The 26601-nt window shown below is 36.8% G+C and overlaps 1 protein-coding gene across 1 annotated transcript in view; it reads left to right on the top strand.

The window, feature by feature from the left end:
* Positions 1 to 26601, top strand: part of LOC118831168 (receptor-type guanylate cyclase gcy-1-like) — a 139876-nt gene that overhangs the window by 102195 nt on the left and 11080 nt on the right. The window contains 7 exon segments of the mRNA XM_036738341.1: positions 2246 to 2365; positions 2703 to 2796; positions 6206 to 6290; positions 7548 to 7690; positions 12777 to 12929; positions 15360 to 15439; positions 23689 to 23902. Coding sequence (XP_036594236.1) covers positions 2246 to 2365; positions 2703 to 2796; positions 6206 to 6290; positions 7548 to 7690; positions 12777 to 12929; positions 15360 to 15439; positions 23689 to 23902 — 889 coding nt within the window.

Below are 26601 nucleotides of genomic sequence, written 5' to 3' on the forward strand. Positions count from 1 at the left end.
ATTCTGGACATTTTGTTCTTCCTGATGAATTTTGTTATTATTCTATCTAGCTCTGTAAAACAATTTTTGGTAGTTTGATTGATATGGCACTACCAATAGACACTTCCGAACTGTGGTGCTGGTGAAGACTTTTGAGAGACCCTTGGACAGCAAGGAGATCAAATCAGTCAAAAAAAGAAATTAATTCAGACTACTTGTTGGAAGGGCAAATATTGAAGATTAAACTTAAATACTTTGGTCACAAATGAGAAAACAGGACTCTTTGGAAAAGATTGATGCTGGGAAAGATTGAGGATAAAAGGAGAAGGGGATGAAAGAGGATGAGATGGATAGATAGTGTCATAGAAGCAATGTACATGAGTTTAAATAAACTTTGGGAGATGAAAAACCTGGTGTGCTTGGGTCCATGGGGTCAAGAAGAGTCAAAAATAACTGAACAAATGAACAACAACAACCCAGGATTGTTGTAAGGGTTAAATAAATAAGTTAATAATTGTAAAGCACAGTGTCTAGCACATAGTGAGCACTATATAAATGTCAAGTATTATTTTTATCATTATTTTTATATCAAGTACTTATCACAGTGCCTGGGATATAGTAGGTACTTTGTACATGCTTATAAGTTGATTGCTTGGTTGGTTGATACATCTTGGACAGCTCCAATTATTGGGATTTTTTCCCTTATATCATCTCTTTGGTGAAGTTCCTCATCTGGAAATTTGGAATAATGGACAAGATAGTCTTTAAGGTCTATTCCAGTTCATACATTTTTAGGTTAAATTTGATAACTCAATCCTTAAATACTAAACAATATTTGCGTTAGATTCTGTGGGAGACACAAAATTTCACCGACTTGTTCTTTAATCTCATGTAATTTAGTCTTTTTCCCTGTGGTACTAATTTTTATTCATTTTAATTTCTACTTATAAATTTTGTTTCTAACTTCATTTCTAAATATATAACTTCCTTCTCTGCTTCTTAGTCAGCCATTCATTGTAATAAAGGATAAAGAAGTGGGGAAGAAGACAAATAAAACAAAGTTACCACATGTGCAATTTTTCACAAGTGTAGACTCCCATTTTTACAAAGAAAGGAAGGAGGCATATTTTCCTCACTTATTCTCTGCAGTCAAACTTAATTAGCATTTGTTATTGCTGTCATTCTTTCTGCATTGTTGAAGTCATTGTGTATATTGTTATTCTGGTTCTGTTTACTCTACATCAAATCCATGTTTCTCTGAATTCTTCATATTTATCATTTCTTACAGTACAGTAATATTTCATTGTAATGTTTCTTTGTAGTTTAGAATGTAGCTGAGGATTATGACATAATATACATTTTTGTTGTCATTGAGTTATTTCAGTCATGCCAACTCTCTGTGTGATTTGGGGTTTTCTTGGCAAAGATACTGGAATGGCTTGCCATTTCCTTCTCCAGTACATTTTACAGATGAGGAATTGAGGCAAACAGGGTTTGCCCAGGGTCATGTAGCTAGTGTTTGAGACAAGATTTGAACTCAGGTCCTCCTGATTCCAGTGTCATGCACTCTATCCACTGCACCACTTAGCTGCCCCTTTCTATCTAGGATGATATTTAATTATAATGTTTACCTGTTCTTTCTAACCAATTGTCTTAACAATCCAGCTAGCATCTTTTGTGGGTGTATAAGATTCACCCACAGCCAGTACCCAGAAAGCTGCCAACAGCACAGGTTCTTTCAATCTGCTTAATTAAGGAAAGCAAGGTGAAGGGGTTGACAAGCTTACTTTTAATTCAAATATCATTCAGTTAGTTCAGGGGAAAAAATCAGCACCCTGAACTTCAAAACAAAATGCAAACAAATTACAAACATCAACAGACTTTGTCTGATTCAATCCCAACACATAGTTACCAGAGTTCAACAAAATCTCAACATCCAGGTTTATAAGCTGGAGGGCTCCTTAGCTACAGCTGCCCGGAGTCTCCTCTTCAACACCATCTCCAGAGCCCCACACAAATGGCTCTGTCCTCCCTTCTTATAGGGCTTCAGACATCATCAAACATCATCTGAATCACCAGAGCTCAGGCTCTGGTGATTGGTTCTTGAGTTGGCCCCTCCCCTTAGGACCCTGGGAGGTTCACATCCACATGAATTAGGTTAACACCTAATGGGGTTTGGGCCTGGGGCTTAGTACCTATTAAGGCTCACTGAGATAAATTGAGTCACTCAAAGAAAACAAAGGCCATTCTACTTACACCAATGCAGCCAATCAGAAAGTGCAAGAAAAATACCCCATCTCAAAGACCAAAATTTGAACAAATCAAGAAGCTTCTGTACAAAATGAATCCCAACAAAGTTAGTGCAGTGGACATGATGATGACTTTGGTGAGTTTGAAAATGCTTAGATCACATTAAGAGCCAACCTTGAAATTTATAAAAACATGAGCTTATATAATGCAATTTCTAGGTATCACTATGTCAAGAATTAATCTGATGTTTTAAGGAATGGGTTGGTGAACTACCCACTATTAATTAAACTTAGTTCTCAACAGGCAAGCATTACATTGGATCTCAAAGGATGATGATTCCAAAGATGTGATTCCTTTAAGGAAACTCTTCTGTTTTCCATCAACTCTTAATTTAGGACTCTTTCAGGAAATCCAATGGATTGTATATAGAGAATAAAGTGATTTTTCTAACAATTTCTCTTTGTGATGCTTAGATGGAAAGGTACAGTAAACACCCAGAAGTGCTGGTGGTTGAAAGAACCCAAGATCTAATGCATGAAAAACAAAATACTGATCCTTTGCTGTATAGTAAGTATTTACTTACTTAAATGATGAAAATGATACTGATTTTATATAAATTCAACTACATTCAATACATTTATCAAGCACCAGGCATATTGTTAAGCAATAAGGATAAAAAAACAAAATACAACAACCCCAGTGCTCAATGGAGGAAAATACACATGCAAAAAACTATAATACATTAGAATATGGTCAAATACAGGAAAAGAGGTCAAATGGACAGGCATGAGAAATTCAAGGATGGAGTAAGAACTTCTAGTTATTCTCAGATGGAAAAATTGTTGTCAGTGAGTAGCATCTCCACAGGTCATTGTGGCAGCTGAATTTTGTGGAAAGGTTGGGTATATAAAGCAAGTCTAATGAGTTAACTTAAAGACTTGCTCAGTGCAAGTCTATCGGTAAACAAAAAGTCAGATAACTGATAGGAAAGAGAATTCAGTCATTCAGTCAATAAATATTATTAAGTGCCTAGGTTAGGCACTGGACTAAGTCCTTGGATTACAAAGAATGGCAAAAAACAGTTCCTGCTTTCAGGGAGCTTAGACTAATGGGGAAGAAGACATACAAACAACTATCTATAGATAAGACATATAAAGTATAAATTGGAGATTTAGAGAAAGGCACTAACATTAGAAGGGATTGGGAAAGGCTTCTTGTAGATGGTGAGATTTTATCTGGGCCTTGAAGGAAGCCAGGGAAACCAGGAAAGGAAAATGAGGAGCAAGAGAATTCCAGGCATGGTGGGGATAGCCAGTGAAAATGAATGGAGGGGCAGCTAGGTGGTGCAGTGAGTAGAGCACCAGCTCTGGAGTCAGAATGACCTGAATTCAAATCCGGCCTCAGACACTTGACACACTTACTAGCCGTGTGACCTCGGGCAAGTCATTTAACCCCAATGGCCCAGCCTCCCCCACCCACCAAAAAAACAGAAAACAAAACAAAACAAAAGAAAATGAATGGATTAGGGAGATGATGTATTTTGTTCAAGGAGCAACAAGGAGAGCAAGGAAAACTAGAGGACTTAGAACCTGGATGAGATCTAAAAACGTCAAAAAATACTCAAAATTAATTTTAAGAATTAAAAAAGGTAGCAGTTGTAGTTAAACTAAATGTTTACAGCTTTCTACTTGTTATAAGTGATCAAAGGATGAAAAAAAGTTGCCTGAATGGTCTTTTAATGTCAAATGTCATTGAAACAATGGAGCCATGTAGGATTTTTGGATCTAAGGTAAGGTTTAGAGTAATTTAGCATCAACACAGACTAGTGTTATGTGTTATTAGGAAAGATTATGCTGAGAAGGCAAGATTTGAACTGAATCTTGAAGATGCATATGATTTGGAGAGTCTGTTGTAAAGAGGAGGGCACTCCAGGTATAAGAACAGCATAAGGAAAGACTTTGAGTCAAAAATGAATGTAGCATGTGTGGAGGATAAAGACAGGTTGTTATTTGACTGAGTCATGTAAAATTGGCTAAATTTTTGCTATAACTGACTGAATCAGTGAATTGGTTGATCCTCACATAGAAATACCAGCATATGTGGAAAGGCAAGGAAGTTAAACCAAATTCAAATTTTTTAGAGCTGTATTTATAGACTATAGTTTGAAAAGACTCAGGTACTCACCAGGGCCGAAAACTTCTTAACAGGCCTCAGTCATGGAAAACTTCAGTTATCATCAGTATTCTCCTTTGAATACATGTACCTCAAATCAATATAGCCACAGCACATAAGAAAATACATTAAATGTCCAATCAGCTATTAATGAAGCTCTTCACAAAAGAACAGTGATATACAGCATTTAAAAACATTTAGTACATTACCACGGTAGAATATGAATATCTATCTGAACTGTAAACTAGTAAAATAGGAATTTTCCTGAAGGAGTTAGGAAAATATTACCCTATTTCACATAGTGAAATAACTGTAAATTCAGATTTTCTTTTTTTTTGTTATGACTAGACTCAAATAAATATTCATCCTCTGTCCCTCCAAGGGGTCCCATGCCTCTTGCAAACCAAATAAGTACTAAATGTACTCAGTAAATCACTGTAGTTGTTATAATTTTTACACTGGTGTTAGCACAGAGATCCTCCTTTTGTGAGCTTTAAGACTTCTTGTATAATATATTTCAATAGGCAGATATACACAGGGAGGAAAAGCAAAAACTGCTCATATAGAAACAAAAATGACCTTTGTTTCTGGGATGTATTTATTTTAAGTTTAAGACCAAAATGCATGTTAAGGGCAAAAAAACGACAAGTTCTCTGAATGATTAATATGTTTATAGCATTTTGCTTGAATATTATTATGTTGTAAGAAATTATTCAGTGATTTTGGAAAAACATGGAAAGACTTCCACAAAATAATGGAGAGTAAAATGAACAGAACCAAGAGAACATTGTATATAGTAACAGTAATATTGTTTTAAGAATAACTTTGAGTGAATAAGTTATTTTGTCTATTATAAATACCCAAATTAACTATAAAGGACATGTGACTATCTATATTGAGAGAAAGAATTGATAAATAGAAGTATGTATAGAATAATTATATACATGTATATGTGTATGTATGTATATATATAATTTGTATGTGTGTATATAATATGTGTATGTATGTATATGTATATATATTATATACTCGTTTGTGTCTAATGGTAGCCATCTCTAGGGTGCAGGGGAAAGGAAGACAAAGAAGAGGAAAAAAGAAATTTACATGATAATCTTGTGGTATATTTAAAGAAATAGCAAGTTGTCCATAGTAGATTTACAGTTTCATGTGCAATCATCTTTTTTATTATATTTTATTACAGAAATACTTTTTTATTCCATAAACTAAAAATAAAAGAAAAATACATTTATGACATTGCAGACTTCTGGAGTGTAGGAATTGTGCATGACTTTGTTAAATAGCACCTTACAGAAAATTCCACCAGGTGGACACAGAAAATGTGGGGTAGGAAGGAGAGGATAAATCAAAATAATGAAAACTTGCTTTGCTCATTGGGTTAGAACATGAGGTTTAAGTCCCGAATATGCCAGTTATGATTTTTCTGTGCCATAGTCTCTCCTTTACCTCTAACTCCATCTTTACAATGTGTGACATTAGTCACAAGAGTGTATATGGGGGATCAGCACAGATCTATTACAACAGGGAAAACAATTCAAAGTAACCTACTTTCAGTATATGGAAGCAATTGCTGATGATAAATAGGAATGTACTACAGTGAGGAGGAGAAGAAGAGAGAGGAGGAAGAGAGAGAAAGGGAAGAAGGGAGGGAGGGAGGGAGAGAGAGAGAGAGAGAGAGAGAGAGAGAGAGAGAGAGAGAGAGACAGAGAGAGACATAGAAGGCTCTTTGGGTCATTTTCTCATGAAGATATGATAATTAACAATTCTCTTTCATATCTAAAAACAGGCATGTTACCCAAACAAGTTGCAGATGACCTAAGACAAGGCAAACCCTGACAAGCCCAAAGTTACTTAAGTGCAACCATCTTTTTCAGTCATGTTAACATGACTTGATTTAAAATCACATTTCAAAATGCAGCAATATAGATAGTCCTACAATTTGTGTATTGCTCTTATAAGGTGAGGCACACATAATATCTGCAAATGGGAAATAAAATGCAGCAACTTATAAAATATATTGGCAGAGATTAAAGACTGCCATTGAAATAGAACTGAAAATTGATTGGTGTGATTTGGTTATGAGTTTTTGGTTTCATTTTTGTTTTTTTTTCTTTTAAAATAGATATAATACAGAGAAAAAACTAGCTTCAGTGAGCTAAAAGGTATATGTTTTAGCCAAAACAGCAGGAAATTACTCTAGTAAGGTACATTTTGGCATCTCAGAAAATGTGTATTTTAAAATTTGAAGTAAATAGGTCAGTCAGTTCTTCACTGCCATAAGAAAGGGGATGTTGGTAATATCAGCATCATCACTGAAGCTGAGTCAACAAGAATTCATTTTACTTGAGGGCAACTTTGTGAATTTCAGAGAAAAATCCATAAAATCTCAGCCCTAAACACTGACATGGAAAAGACTAATATTTGTATTTACGTAAGTGCATCTTGCTAAACCCAAAGCATAAAAGAAATACTGAGTGTTAATGTGACTATCTTAACTGAACAGATATTGTTCAATTAATTGAACAACTTGTTCATAGTTACTGATGAGGTACCTTCCAGGGTAATATTGGAGAACTCCTATCTAACACCCAGGACAGCACCACATTATCTAATGTCTAGATAAAAATAATAGAGGCACTGAAAACCATCTGAAAAGGGATTAAATTCTTTAACAATTCAATTAAACAGATGTTTATTAAATACTGTCTTTGTCCAGGGCACACTCTGTTTGGTGATGGGATTTTTCATGTATGTATTATGTATTTGGAAACTTTAGTCTAAACAAATACATTTCCTTCAAAAACTTATTTCAGACTTATACAGCTGCCTCTTTATGTGTAAATTTTTAAATATTCAAGTAAACTAATTGATAAGCAGAAACAGACAGCAGCTAATTTTGCAGCTAATTTTCCTTTCATGGCCAGACTGGGGCAGGGCTTTGGTTATACCATTATAATCTTGCAAAAAGCATAATAACTTTATTTTAAAAAATTCAACTGGTCACCAATTGAATCCCTCTGAGTTGGGTTTCTTATAGGCAGGGGAAATATTGTTGAACAAGAAGACAGCCATGCTTATCAGAACTTGTCACATATTTTGCCCAATATTTTCTATCTTCTGTGCCTCCCCAGTGATATTGTTAGCTTCACTCAGCTATCTAGTACCAGCACACCATATCAAGTGGTAGACTTCCTCAATAAGCTGTATACTAACTTTGATGAGATTATAGATAGCTATGATGTCTACAAAGTGGAAATGATAGGAGATGCATGTGAGTAATTACCAAACTGATGTTTCCCTAGAGATATTAATAAGTATTATAGCTGGAATAAAACTAGAGATGAATGGGAGCCAATAATTAATGTATATGAAAATTCAATCTACCTTATTAAAGGCAATTTTATTATGAAGGAAGAACTCAGATTTAATGTTTTCTTACTAGCCTATTTTCTAATTTTATTTCTTGAAGTCACATTCCCCAATACTCAAAGATACAAAGGTACAAAGATTCCCTGTCCCTTAGTTTATTCATATTTACCTTGGCAAGATGGTGATTGAATGGGTGTCAAAAGAGAAGGCTGTGAATAAGTGACAAATATTTAGATTACTATAAAAATAGCATTTTATAATTTTTCTTAATTTAATTAAATATATTTATAGAAATAACTATGGAAGAAATACTAGCTTTTTAAAAATTATCCACTGAAAATGAATTTTTAGTATATTGAAAATTTAAAACAATTCTAGAATTATAACATAACAAATTGGCCAAATGATAAACCTCCTAATAAGTTATAATAAAAGGAAATGTCACTTATTGCAGTCTTTTTTTTCATTCTAACATTATTTTTTCTTTTGTTTCCCATTTATTACTGGGAACTACATCAACTTATTAAGTTGATGATAGTCAACTTTTTATTTAACGATATGCTGATGTAGTTAATGCTGTTTCTCTGAACAGCTATTTCTTAGGGGACTCTCTAATGAAGAAGGGAGAATCAGAAATAATGGATAACAATTATCCACAGTTCAATAAGCCTGAAATCATGTATATGGAAGGAAAAACTCTTTATTTCATGAGAATTACTGGCAAAACTGGAAAACAGTGTGGCAAAAATTATGCAACCCCATTTCAAAATAATTTCAAAATGGCTACATTACATAGACATAGAAAATCATACCAAGAAAAAATTGAAGAAATCATATGCCTTTCAAAACTATGGATAAGAGAGAAATTCTTATCATAAGGGATAGAGACAATTACAAGAGATAAAATAGGTATTTTTAATAATGTGACTTTAGAGAGCTTATGTGCAAACAAAATCAATGTGTCTAGGATAACAAAGGAAACAATTGAATGGGGAAAAGACCAGCAACTTTGTATTATTTTTTGAGGGGGGATATAAGCATTTGGTATCTAACATATAAAGATAATTAACAGAAATACATGACAGAAAGCTATGTACAAATAGTTCTCAAAAGAATTGAATTGGAAATGTATTACCTTATTGAGGACAGAATGGTTACATTTTAGTACTTGAAACTATAATCAGTGTTTTTATATACAAATGTAAATAGGGAGAGAAAAGAATATATCCCATATATCTGGAAGGAAAGTTAAATACCCTCTTCAGATGAAGTGCTGATGCTGGAGCTTCAAGTAGTTTAGGAGGCATCCTAACTACAGCAGGAACCTGTTGCCTCCATCCTGGCCAGGTTCTTCTAGACTCAGTCTATTATTTTAAAATGTTAAATTGTTATTTGTATATAATATTTCATTTTGATTTTGGCTCATATTTTGTCCTTACCTAAAATTTACTCTACCAATTTCATTTGGGGTATGTAGTAGCAGGAATTCTTGTTCACCAACTGTTCCCCACACCTGGAAAGCCCTCCCTTCTCACTTCTACCTCCTGACTTCTTTCACGATTCAGTTCAAATACTACTTTCTGTAAGAAGCCTTTCATGATCTACAATCTCTCTCTCTCTCTCTCTCTCTCTCTCTCTCTCTCTCTCTCTTTCTCCTCCCCCCCCTCTCTCTCTCTCTATATATATATACACATATATACATATATATGCATATATGTATATATAGTATATACAAATAATTATTTACATATTGTCTCTCCCCATTAGACTGTAAACTCCTTGAGTACTTTTTCCACTATGTCATGAGACCCCTCCTCCCAGTTATAAAGGTCAAATTCATTAGCTCTGATCACTAGGGATTTTATGTATGTATATACATATTCACACACATACATATGTATAATACATCCCTAGCCATTAGAGTTAATGGAGCTATAATTACATATATACACGTATGCTTTATTATATTTTATATAGATATACTTTTTTTGCTGTACTAGAATTTTGTTTTAACAATTTGTGTTTCAAATAAGTAGACGACCATCTGGGTCCTGGAAATCTTCCTTTGCTATCCCTAAATTACTTCAGTAGTTATTGATAACTTCTTCATTGCTTTTGTGTGTGTGTGTGTGTGTGTGTGTGTGTGTGTGTGTGTGTAAGAATACCACCTGTAATTACTCCCATTCTTTTGAAATTTTACTCTCTTTAAAAATCATTCATTGAAATATTTTTAAAAATTGTGTCACATCCAGCATGGATTTCCTCTTTATGTACTTGGTCAGTTATAGCTACTCTTTTTGTCTTCATTTTCTTTAGAGATATTTCTATATCATTATCATGTCTTGAGGTGTTAAAGTCCAAATGTGGTTCTTCCAATCTTATCCATGAAGAAATCAGATTGCTAAAGAATTAATGCTGGCAGATCTGGTCTATTTCATATCTATTTGTTGTCTGTCCTCTTTGGTGTATTCCCATATTACCAATGATGACTTGTATACAAGAAGTGGTATAAAAGACTTCATAAAGTACATATAAGACCTGAAAAAGAAATGAATCAATCATGTATTGAGAGTGAGATTATAGGTAGAAAGTACAAGTTACATTAGTATTCACAGTATATTCAATTCATAATATATTCTTATAGAAGTACAAGGAATTGGGTAGACACGATTTAGGGATATTTAGAACATGGACAAGAATTGTATGGCGTGAGAAGGCCTGGAGAAATTATCATCAATACCGTAGAGGAAATAGCCATGTCAGTGAGATCATGGATCTATCAAAGTGTAACACTGTGTAATTGTGGGAGACAGAAAATTTTCAGTCTGGAAGATGAAATTCTGTGAGCTAGAACAAAAACTTGCCTTTCTGGGCTCTTACTAGAGAGAGGTGCAAAGATGTGTGTGTGTGTGTGTGTGTGTGTGTGTGTGTGTGTGTGTTGGTTGGTTGTTGTAAAGAGTTCCTCCACATCTGGAGTACTGAAACAAGTGATGAGACAGGAATCTGACAAGCTCAAGTTTTAGGGGAACTTTCACTTTCAATTTTGCAAGCTGGAGATGAGTGGAAATAATGGGGAGTCAGGACACCATGTGATGAGGGTGAAGATTAGAAGAAGTTACTTTTGAAGTCTCCTCCAATGGAATGGCAATGCTCAGGTGGGGTATACCTGCAGTTGAGGCGAGAAGCAGACCAAAACTTCAAACTTCACTTCCCTTTGCACCCCCACCCCTCATTCAAGATATACTGCTTCCAGTTTCCCTATACTTTCTCCCATTGGGAGAGTGCATGCAAAGATTTCCTGTGCTTTAAAGCTATGTTTATAATTTCTGCTTAATCAATTTTTAGTTCTATGGTTAGACAAAAGATATAATTCTTTCTGTCAATTACCAGAAAGAGACTGACTGACAAAGTATGACAAAAATTTGGAATGTCTGTCTAATTCATCAGGATTCTATCCTGTCTGAGGGATTTTAAGCTAAATGAAAAATAATCTTATGGACCATTATATTTTATAAACTTTCCAAAGTACAGAAAACTGAATATGAGGTTTCCTTTTGACAAAAGTCCAAGTCATGAATAAATAAGTTCAAGCAATAGAAAGGAGATTGTTTGAGTAAAGAACAGAAGACATTTCCCTCAGAGTCAGGAACTTCAGGTAAATTCACTCCTGGGTGAGGAGTAGAGTGGAAGTTTTGATATTTATATTTCACTGAGATTCTGTTCTTCTCTTTGCTCTCCTCCCAGCCGCTTCTCCATCCCTGCCATGGTAGATGTCCTTTCATCAGCTGGGCTAGGGTTTGGCCTCTTTTCCTTGGTAGTTATCTTCTCCAAGATCCTGGTTGCTGAGAATGTCTTTCTTTCCTACCAGTCAACTCCAGAGGTGGCCCCCAAGCCTGGGCATATCCATCTTAGGAATGATATTCATTCACCTAAGATCAGGAAAGAACAAAGAAACAGCCCCAAACTCAGAATCAGAGTCACAGAGGCAGGTTTCAGCTGTGATATGCTCAGCAGTTTGCCATTTCTGATGGGGCTAAAGAAAGGATGGCCTCTCCAGATGTTCTTTGTGGGAAAATTGGTTCCTACATGGGGAGTATAAGGAAGAAGAGGTTTTGAGGCATAGGATCACTTATTTTTAAAAGAGTCAATGAATCATCACATGGCTTTGTCAACCCCAAAGCACCCAAATGATTTGTTGGTTGGCTAGAATCAGGAAGGGCAGCCATGTGCATGCCTTGTTCAACCCTGAGTTACACTCACCATCTCCCCTTCCCCCAATCCACTTCAACAGAAGTCATTGTCATTATGTTAGTACCTTTGCTGTATTTTCACACCTTTGAAAGCTGCACTGACTATTCTGGGACATTGCCTCAAAGAATCAGTCAACAAATATTTGTTAGTCAACAAGTGCCTACATAAATGCTTATGATGAATCAGATTTTATTTAATTATTTTCTGAATCCCACTGTCATTAGCCCAAGACCCTACATTTCTAATGTATATGTCAGAGAGAAGAGAAATACAATACTAAAAGGATGGTTGCCCAAACATACACATGGTGACAAATTCATAGTTTGTCAGGAAACCAGTCAGAACCCACAGAATGAAGTGTATATTCCACTAACTTGTGCCTGAGTATGATAGTGTTTACATAACAAAGAGAAGCAGGAATAAGGGGCAGAAGAAGCTGGCACTGGCCGCTTCTGAGTAGTAATCTGTTCTCTTGTTGAAAATGATCAGAGGTGTGCTGAAGCATAGTGGGGATTACCTTTGTCCTCTCCACCCCTACTTCCCTCCCCCTAAGGACTTGATAGCTCTCTTAGATAGATACCTAGAATTAGTTTTCTGGGATCTCTGCACTAAGTGGATCTTCAGAACTATGTCTGAAATGTAAAAGGAAGGTATGTAAACAAACAGACAAGTAATATTATCTGAAGTGTACATGCTTTTAAAATGCTTTCTTAAGTGTTCCATGTGTGCATTTTCAGACATGGTGGTAGCAGGAATGCCCAAAATGAATGCCATTCTTCATGCTGGTCAAATAGCTAGCATGGCACTGGATCTGGTGGCTGTGTGCAAAACATTTAACATTCCCCACAAACCCAATGTCCAGCTGACAATACATGCTGGGATCCATTCAGGTAAGAAATCCCAATGATTGGGGAGGCAGTGTGACTTTGTTTATATAAGTAAGTAAATTCATGGTACTAAAAGATAAAATGTGTTGATAATATACAATACTATACATATATTTTAAGCATTTCTGAGTTTCTAAACTTTTTCTGTGTCATCTGCTGGCCTTCACTTGTCATCTGTGGCTTTTGCAAAATTCCCATTTACTTTCTTATTCTGACTTGTGAATTGCACATCCATCCAATATATTTACAGAGAAAGATAGGCTGAATGAATTTGGCTCTCAATCACTCTTTAACCTCTCAATAATCAGTATTTTCCTCAAATCACTTGAATAACTGCCTCAGCTCTCCACTTTGTCCACATAAACACAGAGAATGTTCATGGTACTATTCATATCCATTCTATGTTCCTCTTTCTCTTACCTCAAAATACTAAAGTATTTTATACCATATATTGCCATGGGGTTTAAAATGCTAATATGATAAAACCTGCTAAAATGAATCTCTTTAACTCCTGTTCCTCCAAAATGGAAGCGTATTTACTTTTTTTCTTTGTTTGTTTTTACCAAATATCTGTGATGCCATAAGGAAGCATTTCACTTTGCTATAGTGATATGATTTTTCTGGCCTAGTAGCTGTGATGCTAAGAGGAGACAATATCATCCTCCTGCCTTCTTGTAAAAAATATGTTGCTATGGAACAAGAAACAGGGACCTGAACATTTCATGTAAAGATTAATTATATGGTTACTGGCCAACCATGCTACAACTAAATCTGCATTCCAGTCTCCAATTGCTGTACAAGGTGATACAGTATAATTGGGATGAAGAGCTTATAAACAGTTTGGTTGTCTAACTATATAAGACAGGAAATCTGCTATCAAATTTTGAGTGACTGAAATTCACGTAGTAAACATTTGTTAAGCATCTGCTGTGTACAAAGCATCTTGCTAGGTGCTGAAGAGCCATCGACCAATCATTAATTATTTATTAAGTACAAAAAAAGTCCCTAGTCTCAAGGAAATTCTACTTGGTCTATAAAATGGGTGTGTATCTTTGTTGTGTATATATATTTAAAATTTATAAATGTAAATAAAATGTATTATATATTGTTTTATATATTATGTTATATTATATTATTATACCATATTATATTATATCATATAATATAATTATATAATATTATATTATTATATTATATATTATTATAGAATATTTTATTATTATTATATTATAAATATAAAAAATTTGTGTGTATATATATATATTTATATATATCTTTGCACACTCAGTGTAGATAATCTGTTTGCCTGTCTATCTATCTACCTATGTGTCTGTTGTATGTCACAGACTTTGTTCTCTAGGAATTTACAATTCAATAGCAGGCTGAAAGACATTTATACAAATAAGTATGACATAAGGAAGAGTAGAAAAGTTGTACAACAGAAATTCAGGTAAATTGCCATGAGAAATTTGAGGAGGGAGAAATTACTTCCATAAATAGTTCACAATTTGGTTTAATTGTGCCTTTAGAAGAAAATGTAGCCAATTACACTGACCTAATTTCTTTTTTCTACCAGAAATAGAAGAAATCTCAGAAGAGACTACTTCATGTTATTTATTTACCTACAATTATCCTTTCCACATCATGACTCCCACCATTGCAGTTTTGATATATCACAAGTCAGAATAAGAAATTAAATGGGAATTTTGCAAAAGCCACAGATGACAAGTGAAGGCCAGTAGATGACACAGAAGAAGTTTAGAAACTCAGAAATCCTTAAAATATATGTATAGTATTGTATAGTATCAATGCATTTTATATTTTAATACCATGATAATTCAGACTTCTTCACTGGTACAAAGGGAAAGTCAAAAATTTCATGCAGATTTTCCAGATCATAGGGGCAAATGCCCATAAAATGCATAACTGAATATATATTTAAAATATAGCAAGATTAGAGATGAGATTCCAGGTTGTGTGATGGTTGTGCTATACACTAGTTGACTACCAAACCAGCCTTACCCTACCAGGGGTGGGGAACCTGCAGCCTCGAGGCTACATGTGGCCTTCTAGGTCCTTAAGTGCAGCCCTTTGACTGAATCCAAACTTCACATTCTGGACTTAGTCAAGGGCTGCACTTGAGGACCTAGAAGGCCACATGTAGCTTCAATACTGCAGGCTCCCCCCCCCCCCCGCACCCCTCTCTACCTGCTACTGGTTCATATCTTCCATAATTCTCTACCCAGATTCTAAAGTAATCAAAGCACATGTAATGATATTTCATCAGAAATTAATAGAAATACACAATACATTTCATTTATTAAACAAATATCCCTGAACCTCTACTCTGGCTTATAAACATATGAAGAAATTTATTTTACTATAAACTCCTGCTTCTGCCCCTCTTAATTCCAAAGCCCCTTGGTTTCATAGGTTTAAAAAAATCAATGTTGTCCGAGCAGGGAGAGTCTGAGAGGCCGAGGGCACGAATCTGTGGGCTCGGAGAGTGCTCGGTGTGGGGCGTGCGGAGGTGCTCCAGACCAAGGCGGAGTCGGCCGGCCGGGAAATCCACGTGGGAGACGGGCTGGGAGAAAGCTGGGCGCACGAAATCGGTGAAGATCCCCAGGACTCCCAACACAGGACAGCAGTCTGTGGAAGTGAGGAGAGGCAGCGCAATGCCACCGGCCGTGAAATACCAACTCCTGCTGCTTGCAGCCCAGAAACTCGGCTTCTTGAACTTCCGGGATACATAATGTCCAGGTAAACGGCTCCTATCCCTCCCCCCCTCACCCAGAGAATTCCTTGGGGGAAAAAAAGAAAGCTGGAACAGAGGAGAAAGTAGTGGGGCTTCACAGGACAAATAGTAGAAGCTCATTAGTCCCAGAGGGGCAGAGTCGGCAGGGGTTGACACCAGGAGCCCAGACATAATCTTGCTCCCCCAGGGGAAGTGCCAGAGATCAGCTCAAACAACAAACAGCTGAGACCATTGCTGAAAAGCAAGTGCTGGAGAGCACCCATAGGGAGTGAGATGCCAGGGAGCCAGACTCCTCCCCCACACCTCAGGAAACTGAAGGTTATAATTCTAGACTCACAATCCCCAGAATAAGAAAGCTGGAACAGAGAGACCTGAGCCCCATAGGCAGAAATTTGTTGTAATGCCAGGAAAAGGCAAAACAACAAACATGAAGAAGAATACAAAAAAACCGAGGACAATGGATTCTTTTTATGGAGACAGGCAGGATCAAAATACCAATATGGAAGAGGACAGCAATGACACTATAGGCGTGTCTGATACCTCAAAAGGTAATGTGAACTGGTCTCCAGCCCAAGAAGCATTGCTGGAAGAGCTAAAGGAGGATTTTAAAAATCAAATTAGGGAGCTAAAAGAAGATGAAATCAAGTCCCTAAAGAATAAGATTGGTGAAATGGCTACAGAGATACAGAATCTAAAGAGAGAAAATGACACCCTGAGAGGTAAAATCAACCAATTGGAAAAGGAGACTCAAAAGCAAAATGAAAACACTAACTCATTAAAAATTAGAGTTGAGCAAATGTAAGCTAACGAATCTGTGAGGCACCAAGAAGTAGTAAAGCAAAACGTTAAGAATGAAAACATAGGAAAAAAATGTGAAATACCTGATTGGGAAAACAACTGACCTGGAAAATAGATCCAGGAGAGACAATTTAAGAGTTATTGGTCTACCAGAAATCCACGATGGAGCCTTGACAGTATCTTCGAAGAAATTATCAAAGACAACTGCCCAGAGGTCCTAGAACAAGAGGGCAAAATAGTCATTGGAAGAATTCACCGATCACCCCCTGAAAGAGATCCCAAACTGAAAACACCAAGAAATATTATAGCCAAATTTCAGAACTATAAACTCAAGGAGAAAATACTGCAAGTAGCCAAAAAGAAGCAATTCAAATATCGTGGAACTATAGTCAGGATCACGCAGGATCTCTCAGCTTCCACATTAAAAGACAGGAGAAATTGGAATATGATATTCCGAAAGGCAAAGGAACTGGGACTACAACCAAGGATCAACTACCCAGCAAAACTAAGCATAATTTTTCAGGCAAGGCGATGGACATTCAATGAAATAAGGGAATTCCAGACCTTCCTGATGAAAAGGCCAGAACTCAATGGAAAATTTGATCTCCAAATACAAAACTCAAGAGAGACATAAAAAGGTAACCAGGGGGAAAACACCACAAACCTTATTAACCAATAAGGGCAGGTTGTTTACATCTCTATGTGGGATTATATCATCGTATGTATGTTATATATATATATACATATATAAGTTAGTCTTGAGAATGGCACAGCTATTAAGAAATTGAAAATTTCAATTGAAAGGGATATACATAGGTTGTGAATGCCTGTATAAATTAACTGATATAAAGATATAAAATATAAGTAAGAGATATAAAGGGAGGGCTATGAGAGAAGCGGTAAGGAGGTAGTAGAAAAGGGTAAATTACACCAAATGAAGTGCACAAAAACATATTATAGTAGAGGGAAAGAAGGGAGGGAGAAGAGCAGTATTTGAGCTATACTGTCATCGGATCTAGTTCAAGAAGGGAATACCATACCCTGATAAGTTTAGAAATCTAACTTGTCCTGCAGGAAGTAGGAGGAGAAGGGGGGAAAAAAGGGAGGGGGGTGGTCAGAAGGCAGAGGAGAAGTAGCAAGTGGGAAACGGTAAGATAAGGGAGGGGAATAAAGAGGGAGGGGAAACTGAGGAAGGCGGCAGTCAAAAGCAAAACGTTGTTGAGGAGGAGAAGGGGAAAGGGAGAAATAAAAGCATAAACAGGGGGAATTAGGATGGAGAAAAAGACAGATAGAAATCATAACTCTGAATGTGAAGGGGATGAACATTCTCACAAAACAGAAGCAGATAGCAGAATGGATTAAAAACCATAATCCTACAATATGCTGTTTACAAGAAACGCATTTGAAACAGGGGGATACACATAGGGTAAAGGTAAAAGGCTGGAGTAAAATATATTGTGTCTCAGCTAAAGTAGAAAAAGCAGGTGTAGCAATCCTAATCTCAGGCAAAGCAAAAGTAAAGATAGATTTAATTAAAAGAGATAAGGAAGGACATTATATCCTGCTAAAAGGCACCATAAACAATGAAGCAATATCATTGCTTAACATATATGCACCAAGTGGTAAGGCATACAAATTCTTAGAGGAGAGGTTAAGGGAGTTACAGGAAGAAATAGACAGCAAAACTATAATATTGGGAGACCTCAACCTCCCCCTTTCTGAACTTGATAAATAAATATAATCAAATAATATATCAAATATAATCAAAATAAATAAGTAAAAAGTTAAGGAGGTAAACAGAATTTTAGAAAAGGCAGATGTGATAGACCTCTGGAGAAAACTGAATGGGGATAAAAAGGAATATACTTTCTCCTCAGTGGTACATGGCACATACTCAAAAATTGACCATGTACTAGGGCATAAAAACCTCACAATCCAGTGCAGAAAAGCAGAAGTAGTCGAAGCATCTTTTTCAGATCATGATGCAATAAGAATCATTTTTAATAAAGAACCATGGAAAAATAAGCTAAAAACTAATTGGAAACTAAAAAACCCCTTCCCTCAAGGAATTATTAATTCAATTTCCTTTGTGTCAAAGTACTTGATGTAGCTGTCCTTTAATTTTTTGCTCATTTCTTAACCTCAAGCAAGCTTTCTACATAATTTCATTAGTCATTCTGCTGATCTTTGCTCCATAGGTGCTTCTTACTTTCCCTATCATTCTGGATAAATTTGATCTATGTTTAATATGTTGTGCCCCTCCCCCAAGCCCTCCTGCCTATACTATGTTCTCTCAGACCACTGGAGCAATCCTTGGGTACACTGCTATTGAGAGTTCTTTGAGAGGCCACTGAAATTGGATTTCTTTTCCATTTTTCCCAGTCCCCATTCTCTGGTTTTCACTTTCTTTTCTGTGCTTTTCTTCAGTTCCTTAGCCATATCTTGAGTGGTGATCAGAACAAATTGCAAGATGCTACCCTAGGCCATTAATTAGGGAAAACTTTGAGATGCCTTTGCAAGCGGTCCTCTTCACCTTTTTCTCCCTCCTTTGGGTGGCTGCCTATTTCCTGGTCAAAGAATCATGAATGTAGACCTGGAGAGAAACTCAGAGTCCTTTCAATCCGATGCTTTCATGCAACAGAGAAGGTAACTGAGACCCATGGAGATTAAATGACTCACCCAAGGTCACGTAGGTAGTGAGCCTCAGAGAAGGTGTTTGAAGCCAGGATTTCTGTCTCCAGAGCCAATGTTCTTTCCGCTGTATCTAATTTGTAACCAGGCTCACACTAATTATTGTTGTTGTTGAATTGTTTGTTAGTTGTGTCTGACTCTTTGTGACTCTGGGGTTTTCTTGGCAAAGATAATGGAGCGGTTTGCTATTTCCTTCTTATTTTACATATGAGGAAACTGAGGCAAACAGGGTTTTGTGATTTGCCCAGAGTTACATAGCTAGTAACTCTCGGGCCAGATTTGAACTCAGTTCTTGTTGACTCTGGGCCTGGCACGCTATCCACTGTGCTATATTTTCCTATGGCTACTTTCTTTCTTTCCCCTTGAACTTAAGGGCTGGTCTGATTCATGAGCCTCAACCCATATTGGGAGGTGGGTACACCCTGGGATGCCGCCAAGAAGCCAACTGCAAAAGTTGTTGACTAAAATTGTGGCCACCTACAAGGATCTTGAGGCTACTGCGGGCCAGTGAAGCCTTGGTCTGTGGTGGCAGGGGGAGTCAGGTGCAGGAATATCAGGAATGAAGGAGTAGTGAAATGGTTTTCAGGAGTTTTTTTTTTCTGTAACAACTCTCTTGTTGTGGGTTCTTTCAATTTTTATTTTCCTGTCATTGTAGTATTTGCTTTTTGTTTTGGTGGGGGTGAATCTGTACCCTAGGTTCCCACTCATCCTTTTACCTTTCAAGGATTCTCTGATATAATTTAAATCATTCGACGCTCAATAGACGTGGCTTTTATGGTGTCAGTTCAATGAATCATTTACTAATTCTGGCTAGAAACGCAAGTATTACCTTACATCGTTATAGTTGTGATATCATTTGTAAAATGCTTTCAGTTTCTCCTTTGAACTTCGTAACAAAGCTGTTAATTGGTCAAAACAAATGAGGAAACCAAAGTGCATGGAAGTTGATTCATTTGCTTAAGGTCATACAGCTAGGCCTTCTGACTGTTGAAGCAATATGGAATAGTAGGGAGGGCATTGGCCTTAGAGTCAAGAAGACTCTAGAAGTCATTTTTATTATATTAGCTTGCCCTACTCATGGGCAACTGATGTTTTTCCAGGTATTTAGATCTAACTTTATTTGTGTGAAAAGTCTTCTGTAATTCTGTCCATATGGTTCCTGGGTTTATTTTGGCAGGTCGATTCCCATATATTTCATAATGTCTACAGTAATTTGTATCAGTAAGGCAATAATAATGATGTAGATGATAATTGTCAAAATGCCTATGTGGTTCTGCATTGAAAAATTTATGAGACTCTCCACATAGAAGGGAGAAGTAAACTATTTATTCAGACACCAGAGAACCATATCCCGTAAGCCATCTACCCAATCCATCACAGCGGCAAAGCATTTGATACATAATATCACAACATGGAGCCTCACCATCACAAAACCTCTCTGACCCCCTGCTGGAGTCTTCCCAAAAACAAACTCACAGTATGGTTATCACAGTCTGTTCAGCTATCAGAGGTTGACTTTGTTACCTCAGCTCTAACTATCATGATGATCATTAGCGACCATAACAGCTCTCTCTCTCTCTCTCTCTCTCTCTCTCTCTCTCTCTCTCTCAGCATTTCCTGTGACATAACTTCCTTTTCCTCTCAGGAAACACCTCCCACCACATGTGACTCAGGCTTCCTGTGATATAAGCAGGTCACATGGCCTATTAATGGGTGGGAAAGATCTTCAAATCTAAATTGCTACTACATAACTTTAAGTGGAATTTTTCTTTCTATCTCTTGCTGTTGGGCTTTGTTACGAAATACCGATGATTTTTGTGGGTTTATTTTATATCTTGCAACTTTGCTAAAGTTGTTTATTATTTCAGGCAGCTTTTTACTTGATTCTCTAGGGTTCTCTAAGTATATCATCATATCATCTGCAAAGAATGATAGCTTAGTTTCTTCTTTGCTTATTCTAATTCCTTCAATTTCTTTTCTTTTCTTATTGCTAACGCTAATATTTCAAATACCATACTGAATAACAGTGGTATTAATGTGGATTGTTAATGTATTGTTAATACAGTTTGAAGATCTTCCCATCCATTAATAGATCCATGTGACCTGTCCAAGTCACATGGAAGCCTGAGTCACATGAGTGTCCGGTGGGAGGAGCTTGCTGAATGGGTGGAGGAGGAAGGGTTGGAGCAGGAAGCATGGAGCAGAACTGAGAGGAAGCGAGACAGAGCAAATTCAGAGCTGGAAGAAAGAGAGACACAGAGCAACAGCCAGCATGAGTGAGAACCAGGAAATAATTTTTCTTGAGGGTGTTGATTTGTGGGAAGGCCTCACAGAAGGAAGGCTTTGGGATCGAAGTGCCCCCTGCATTGCTAATGTGTATTGATTTCTTTGTTTCTGTGATAGATTTGGCTTTCTGGTTTGGGCATTTGGCTTTCTAGTGTTGGAATAAATATTTTGATTCTGCCTTCAATGAAAAGAGTCTGTTATATTTTCCAATTCAGAACTATGCCAGCATATTCATAGCCACTCTAGGTGCTATGAGTATTGCATTGGTGCTACATAATGGACATCCTTGTTTCACCTTTGATCTTATTGGAAAAGCTTGTTCCCATTACATATAATGCTTGCTGATGGTTTTAGGTAGATCTACTTGTCATTTTAAGGAAGGTTCCATTTATTCTTCTGTTCTCTTTTTTAATAGGAATGGGTGTTGTATTTTGTCAAAAGCTTTTTCTGCATTTATTGAGATAATCATATGGCTTCTGTTAGTTTTGTTGTTGATAGGATCAATTATGCTTATAGTTTTCCTACTATTGAACCAGCCCTGCATTCCTGATATAAATCCTACTGGGTCATAGTGTATTATTCTCATGCTAAGTTGCTATAAGCTTTTTGCTAATATTTTATTTAAAATTTTTGCATCTATATTTGTTATTGAAATTGGTCTATAATTTTCTTTCTCTGTTTTGACTCTTTTGAGTTTAGGTATCAGTAACATATTTGTATTATTAAAAAAAAATTGCTAAAACTGTTTCTTCACCTTTTCCCCAAATAGTCTAAATAGTACTGGAATTAATTTTTCTTGGGCAAACTAGTTCCTATTTATTGTTTTAATTTCCTCTTCATTGTTGATGAATTCACCCTTTTCATTTTTGATATTGGTAATTTGGTTTTTTCCTTTTTTTAATCAAATTAACCAAAGGTTTTCTTTCTTTTTTTTCACAAGACTAGGTCTTAATCTTATTTATTAGTTCAATAGTTTTCTTAATTTCAGTTTTGATAAACTCTCTTGAGTTTTGTGTTTGAAGATAAATTTTCAGTTGAGCTCTTGTCTTTTTATCAAGAAGGTCTGGAAGTCCCCTATTTCATTGAATGTCCATCTCCTTGCCTGAAAGATTATGCTAAATTTTGCTGGGTAGTTGATCCTTGGTTGTAATCCAAGATCCTTTGCTTTATGGAATATCATATTCCAAGCCCATCTATCTCTTAATACTGAAGCTGCAAAGTTCTGTGTGATCCTGACTGTGGTTCCATTTGAATTGTGTCTTTCTGGCTACTTGCAGCATTTTCTCCTTGACCTGATTATTCTAGGATTTGGCTATAACATTCCTTGGTTTTTTCAGTTTGGGATCTCTTTTAGGAGGTGATTTGTGGAGTCTTTCAATGACTATTTTACCTTCTGGTTCTAGAAACTTGGGACACTTTTCCTTGATGATTTCCTGGAAGATGCTGTCCAGGCTCTTTTTTACATCATAGCTTTCAGGTAGACCAATAATTCTTTAATTATCTCTCCTGGATCTATTTTCCAGGTCAGTTGTTTTTCCAATGAGGTATTTTTTTCCTCTGTTTTTTCATTCTTTTGATTTTTTTGACTGATTCTTGATGTCTCATTAGAGTCATTAGCTTCCACTTGTCCAACTCTAATTTTTAACAGATTATTTTCTTCAGTTAGCTTTTGTACATCCTTTTCCATTTGCCCAATTCTGGTTTTTAAGGAGTTGTTTTTTTCACTGTACTTTTCCTTTCCATTTTGTCAATTATACTTCTTAAGGAATTGTTCAATTTTTCTTCTACCTCTCTAATTTGACTTTTAAAATACTTCTTGAGCTCTTCCAAGAAGACATTTTTTGGGCTTGAGACCAATTCATATTCCTTTTGGAGGTTTCAGATATGGGTTTCAGATAGTGACAATGCTGTCTTCTTCTGAATTTGTGTTTTGATCTTCCCTGTCCCCATAATAAGAATCTATAGTCTTTGTTTTTCTATGTTACTTTTTGCTGATGGTGTTTACATTTTTCCTGGCTTTTAAAGTTGATGTCTGCTTCTAGGGCACAGGGGACACTGTCCCACACATCTTGTGCTGGTGGCTAAGGCCCTGGTTATTGGCTTTGTGTGCTGGGTCTCAGGTTCTGGCAGCTGGAGGCTGTAGAAGCTGTAACTTACCTGGTGTTGATTTGGAGCTGGTGATGGTGGCTGGTGTGTGCCAATGCCAGGTGGGGTTTTACTGTGTTTCCCTAGGGTTACACTGAAGCTCATGGGGTGGAGGTGATCTTATCACTGGAGGTTACCTCCTTACCTGGGGCTGCTCTAGAACATGGGCAGGCTCAGCCACTGGTGGACACTTTTCAGCTGTGCAAGTGGTGGCTCTCCATGCTGGTGTCTGCCAGTTCCCCTGTCTGCCCTTGTCTGCTCCACCACCAGGGGGCTCAGGATGTCCTACTGATTTGCTCAGGTGAGGCTTGCTGCTGGCTTGCTGGGACACGTCCTATCCTGTACTGGTCCCAATCAGCCACAGCAAGAAAGACCTTTCCTGTTAATCCCCCTAACCTCATGAGCTAAAAAACTGTTGAATACCATCTTTCTGCTGGCTCCACTGCTTACGCTTATTCTGACATCTTGGCTCCTGGAAGTCAGCAGGCTATTTTCTAATTGCAACTTAAAATTCATATTGTAAGAGGATGCCAAGACTCAATATCCTTCTGAGGGTCAAGCTCTGTTTTGATGACTTCTTCCTTTGAGTTCTGACTAGACTAAATGGTCTAATAATTAAAGTTGTCCAAAAGTAGAATGGACTGCCTTGGACATTAGTGAGTTCCCCTTCATTAGAGTTCTTTCTATCAAAGAATAGATGACCAATAGTCAGACATAGCAGAAAAGTGATTGTTGTTTGGGTAAGGGTAAATCAAATGGTGACTCAGGTCCCCTTTCAATTCTGAAACTGTGTGATTATGACATTGGGCTCTCTATGAACAACAGAATAGCACAATATCTCCTTGTTAGAATCCAGAAGCATGGATGCTTTTCAAATTGTGTCCATGCATTTAAAGAAAGGCAAGAATTCTTAACTTTTCTATGTTTCTTGGACCCTTTTGGCAGTCTAGTGAAGCCTATGGCCCCTTCAGAAGAATGTTTTAAATGTCACAAAATAACACACATAGGAAAGGGAATAAGTATTTATATAGTGCCTGATGTATGCCAGGCACTGCTTATTTTTAAAATAAAACAAATATCTCATTTGATAGGAGCACAAAGGAAGACAATTATTGAAATAATGATAACAATAACTGAAATAAATGTGTAATTTTTTTCCTACATTTGGAATAAGTATTTATATAGTGACTGATGTATGCCAGGCACTGTGCTAAGTATCTTAAAGAAACCTTTGATTTAGGAAACATTTTTTAAAAACAAGTCATCTAGTAAAGAAGCATTGATTAAGTATGTACTATGTGGGTACTATGTCCTAGGCAATGTGCTCAGTGGCAGGAATAAAATACAAAGCAGAAAGACAGTCCATGACATCAAGGAAGTTACATTCTGATGGAGAAGACAGTACAAAAAAGGAGTTGAAAAGCAAAGGTTATGGATATGAAAGCATAATAAAGATGGTTTGGGAGATTTAGATGTGGAGAATGGAAACATGCCTGACTTGGGCCTCCTTCTTAAAATCGACGTTCTGGGAGGAGCCAGTCAATCAGAAAGAGGCTATGTGTGATGTCCAAGGGTGAAGAGGTTTCAGACAATATAGAAAAAGATTTAGAGAGTCAGGGGTAACACCTGGAGAGGACTGAAGACATGGCTAGCCTGGACCCCCTCCTTAAAAATACAACTTCTCCCCTAGAAGTATGCTACCTTGGCTAACATTAGGGAGAGCAATAATAGCATATAAGCAATTGGGTTTTGAAATCTTGCAACTAATGCACGAGTTGTCCTCCAAGTCTGATCAGGTTCAGAGCCCTTATGATTTTTAAAGGGTTTTCTTAGGCCTTTGAATCCCTTTGGAGAGCTCCCCAGAATAACATACAACCTGAGCAGGACCTTGAATCTCCCTTACTTCCCTAAAATTCCTTTAAACTTAGGGAATTTGGCAAAGCTGCTTGAGATAACAAGGTTCCAGTCCCTTATCCCCATTTAAAGAGAGAGACAATGTTCATGGAGAAAGGGCCCACCATTTTCACTGCCACCACTAACTGCTAACCAACTACATCTGATGAGCAGATAAGCCCAACCCAGGGAACAGCAGCACTCTTCCCTTCCACACCACATCAGACCACTAAATCTGCTTTCAATCTGGCCAGTATAGGCATCATCCAGAAGGGTAACTCTGCACTATCCCCATACCCTCAACAGCCAGCAATTAATAGGTGCTATAGCCACTACCACCTCAGCAACCACAGCTATTGAAGAACCAGAAAAGAAAGTTCATAAAGCCAGAGAGTTTTTGGCACCATCAAATTCTTCAACATCAGAAACTTATTAATGGAAGATAGGTTACCATATGCCTTGCAACTGTACCTTAAGGATCCCCAGTCTTTCCATCTGACTCACAGTGGAAACCCCCTGTATGTGTTGTCTATCCTTATTAGAATGTGAACTTGAGAGCAGAGACCAAGGGGGTGTGCTGGTAAATGTTTGACACTTGGCTTAATGGGAAGAAAAATCTACACATAACCCACTTTTAAGTTTAATATACTTTATTAATATTTTATTAACATTAACATTTTATTAACTAGACAGTCAGCAAAATAGTAAATCAAGCCCTGACTTAAGTATTTGTCAATTTCTGAAGTGTAAAAACTCACCCTGAAAATTGAACAATCTACTCAGAGTTGGAGCAAACTCCACTGTCCCTTGGCAGGGACAGTCTTACTTTTCTATTTGTATTCTCACCACTTATCAAAGTGCTTTGTATCTAATTAGCACTAATATGCATTTATTAGGGAGCTTTGCACATAATTACAACTGAATAAATGTTTTTTTCATTCATTCATTTTACTTATCCCAATGCTAAAAACATTGACTCCAACATTCAATGTGAGTTTTCAGAAGGCTTACAACTAGCAAGCACAGATTACAACTGGCTGATAGCAACAAATATCTATATATCCATGTCTCTACACATATCCTTGTGTAGGACCTTTTTCCTCTTTC

The sequence above is a fragment of the Trichosurus vulpecula genome, chromosome 9 (genome assembly GCF_011100635.1).
Source record: "Trichosurus vulpecula isolate mTriVul1 chromosome 9, mTriVul1.pri, whole genome shotgun sequence".
Classification (NCBI taxonomy): Eukaryota; Metazoa; Chordata; class Mammalia; order Diprotodontia; family Phalangeridae; genus Trichosurus; species Trichosurus vulpecula.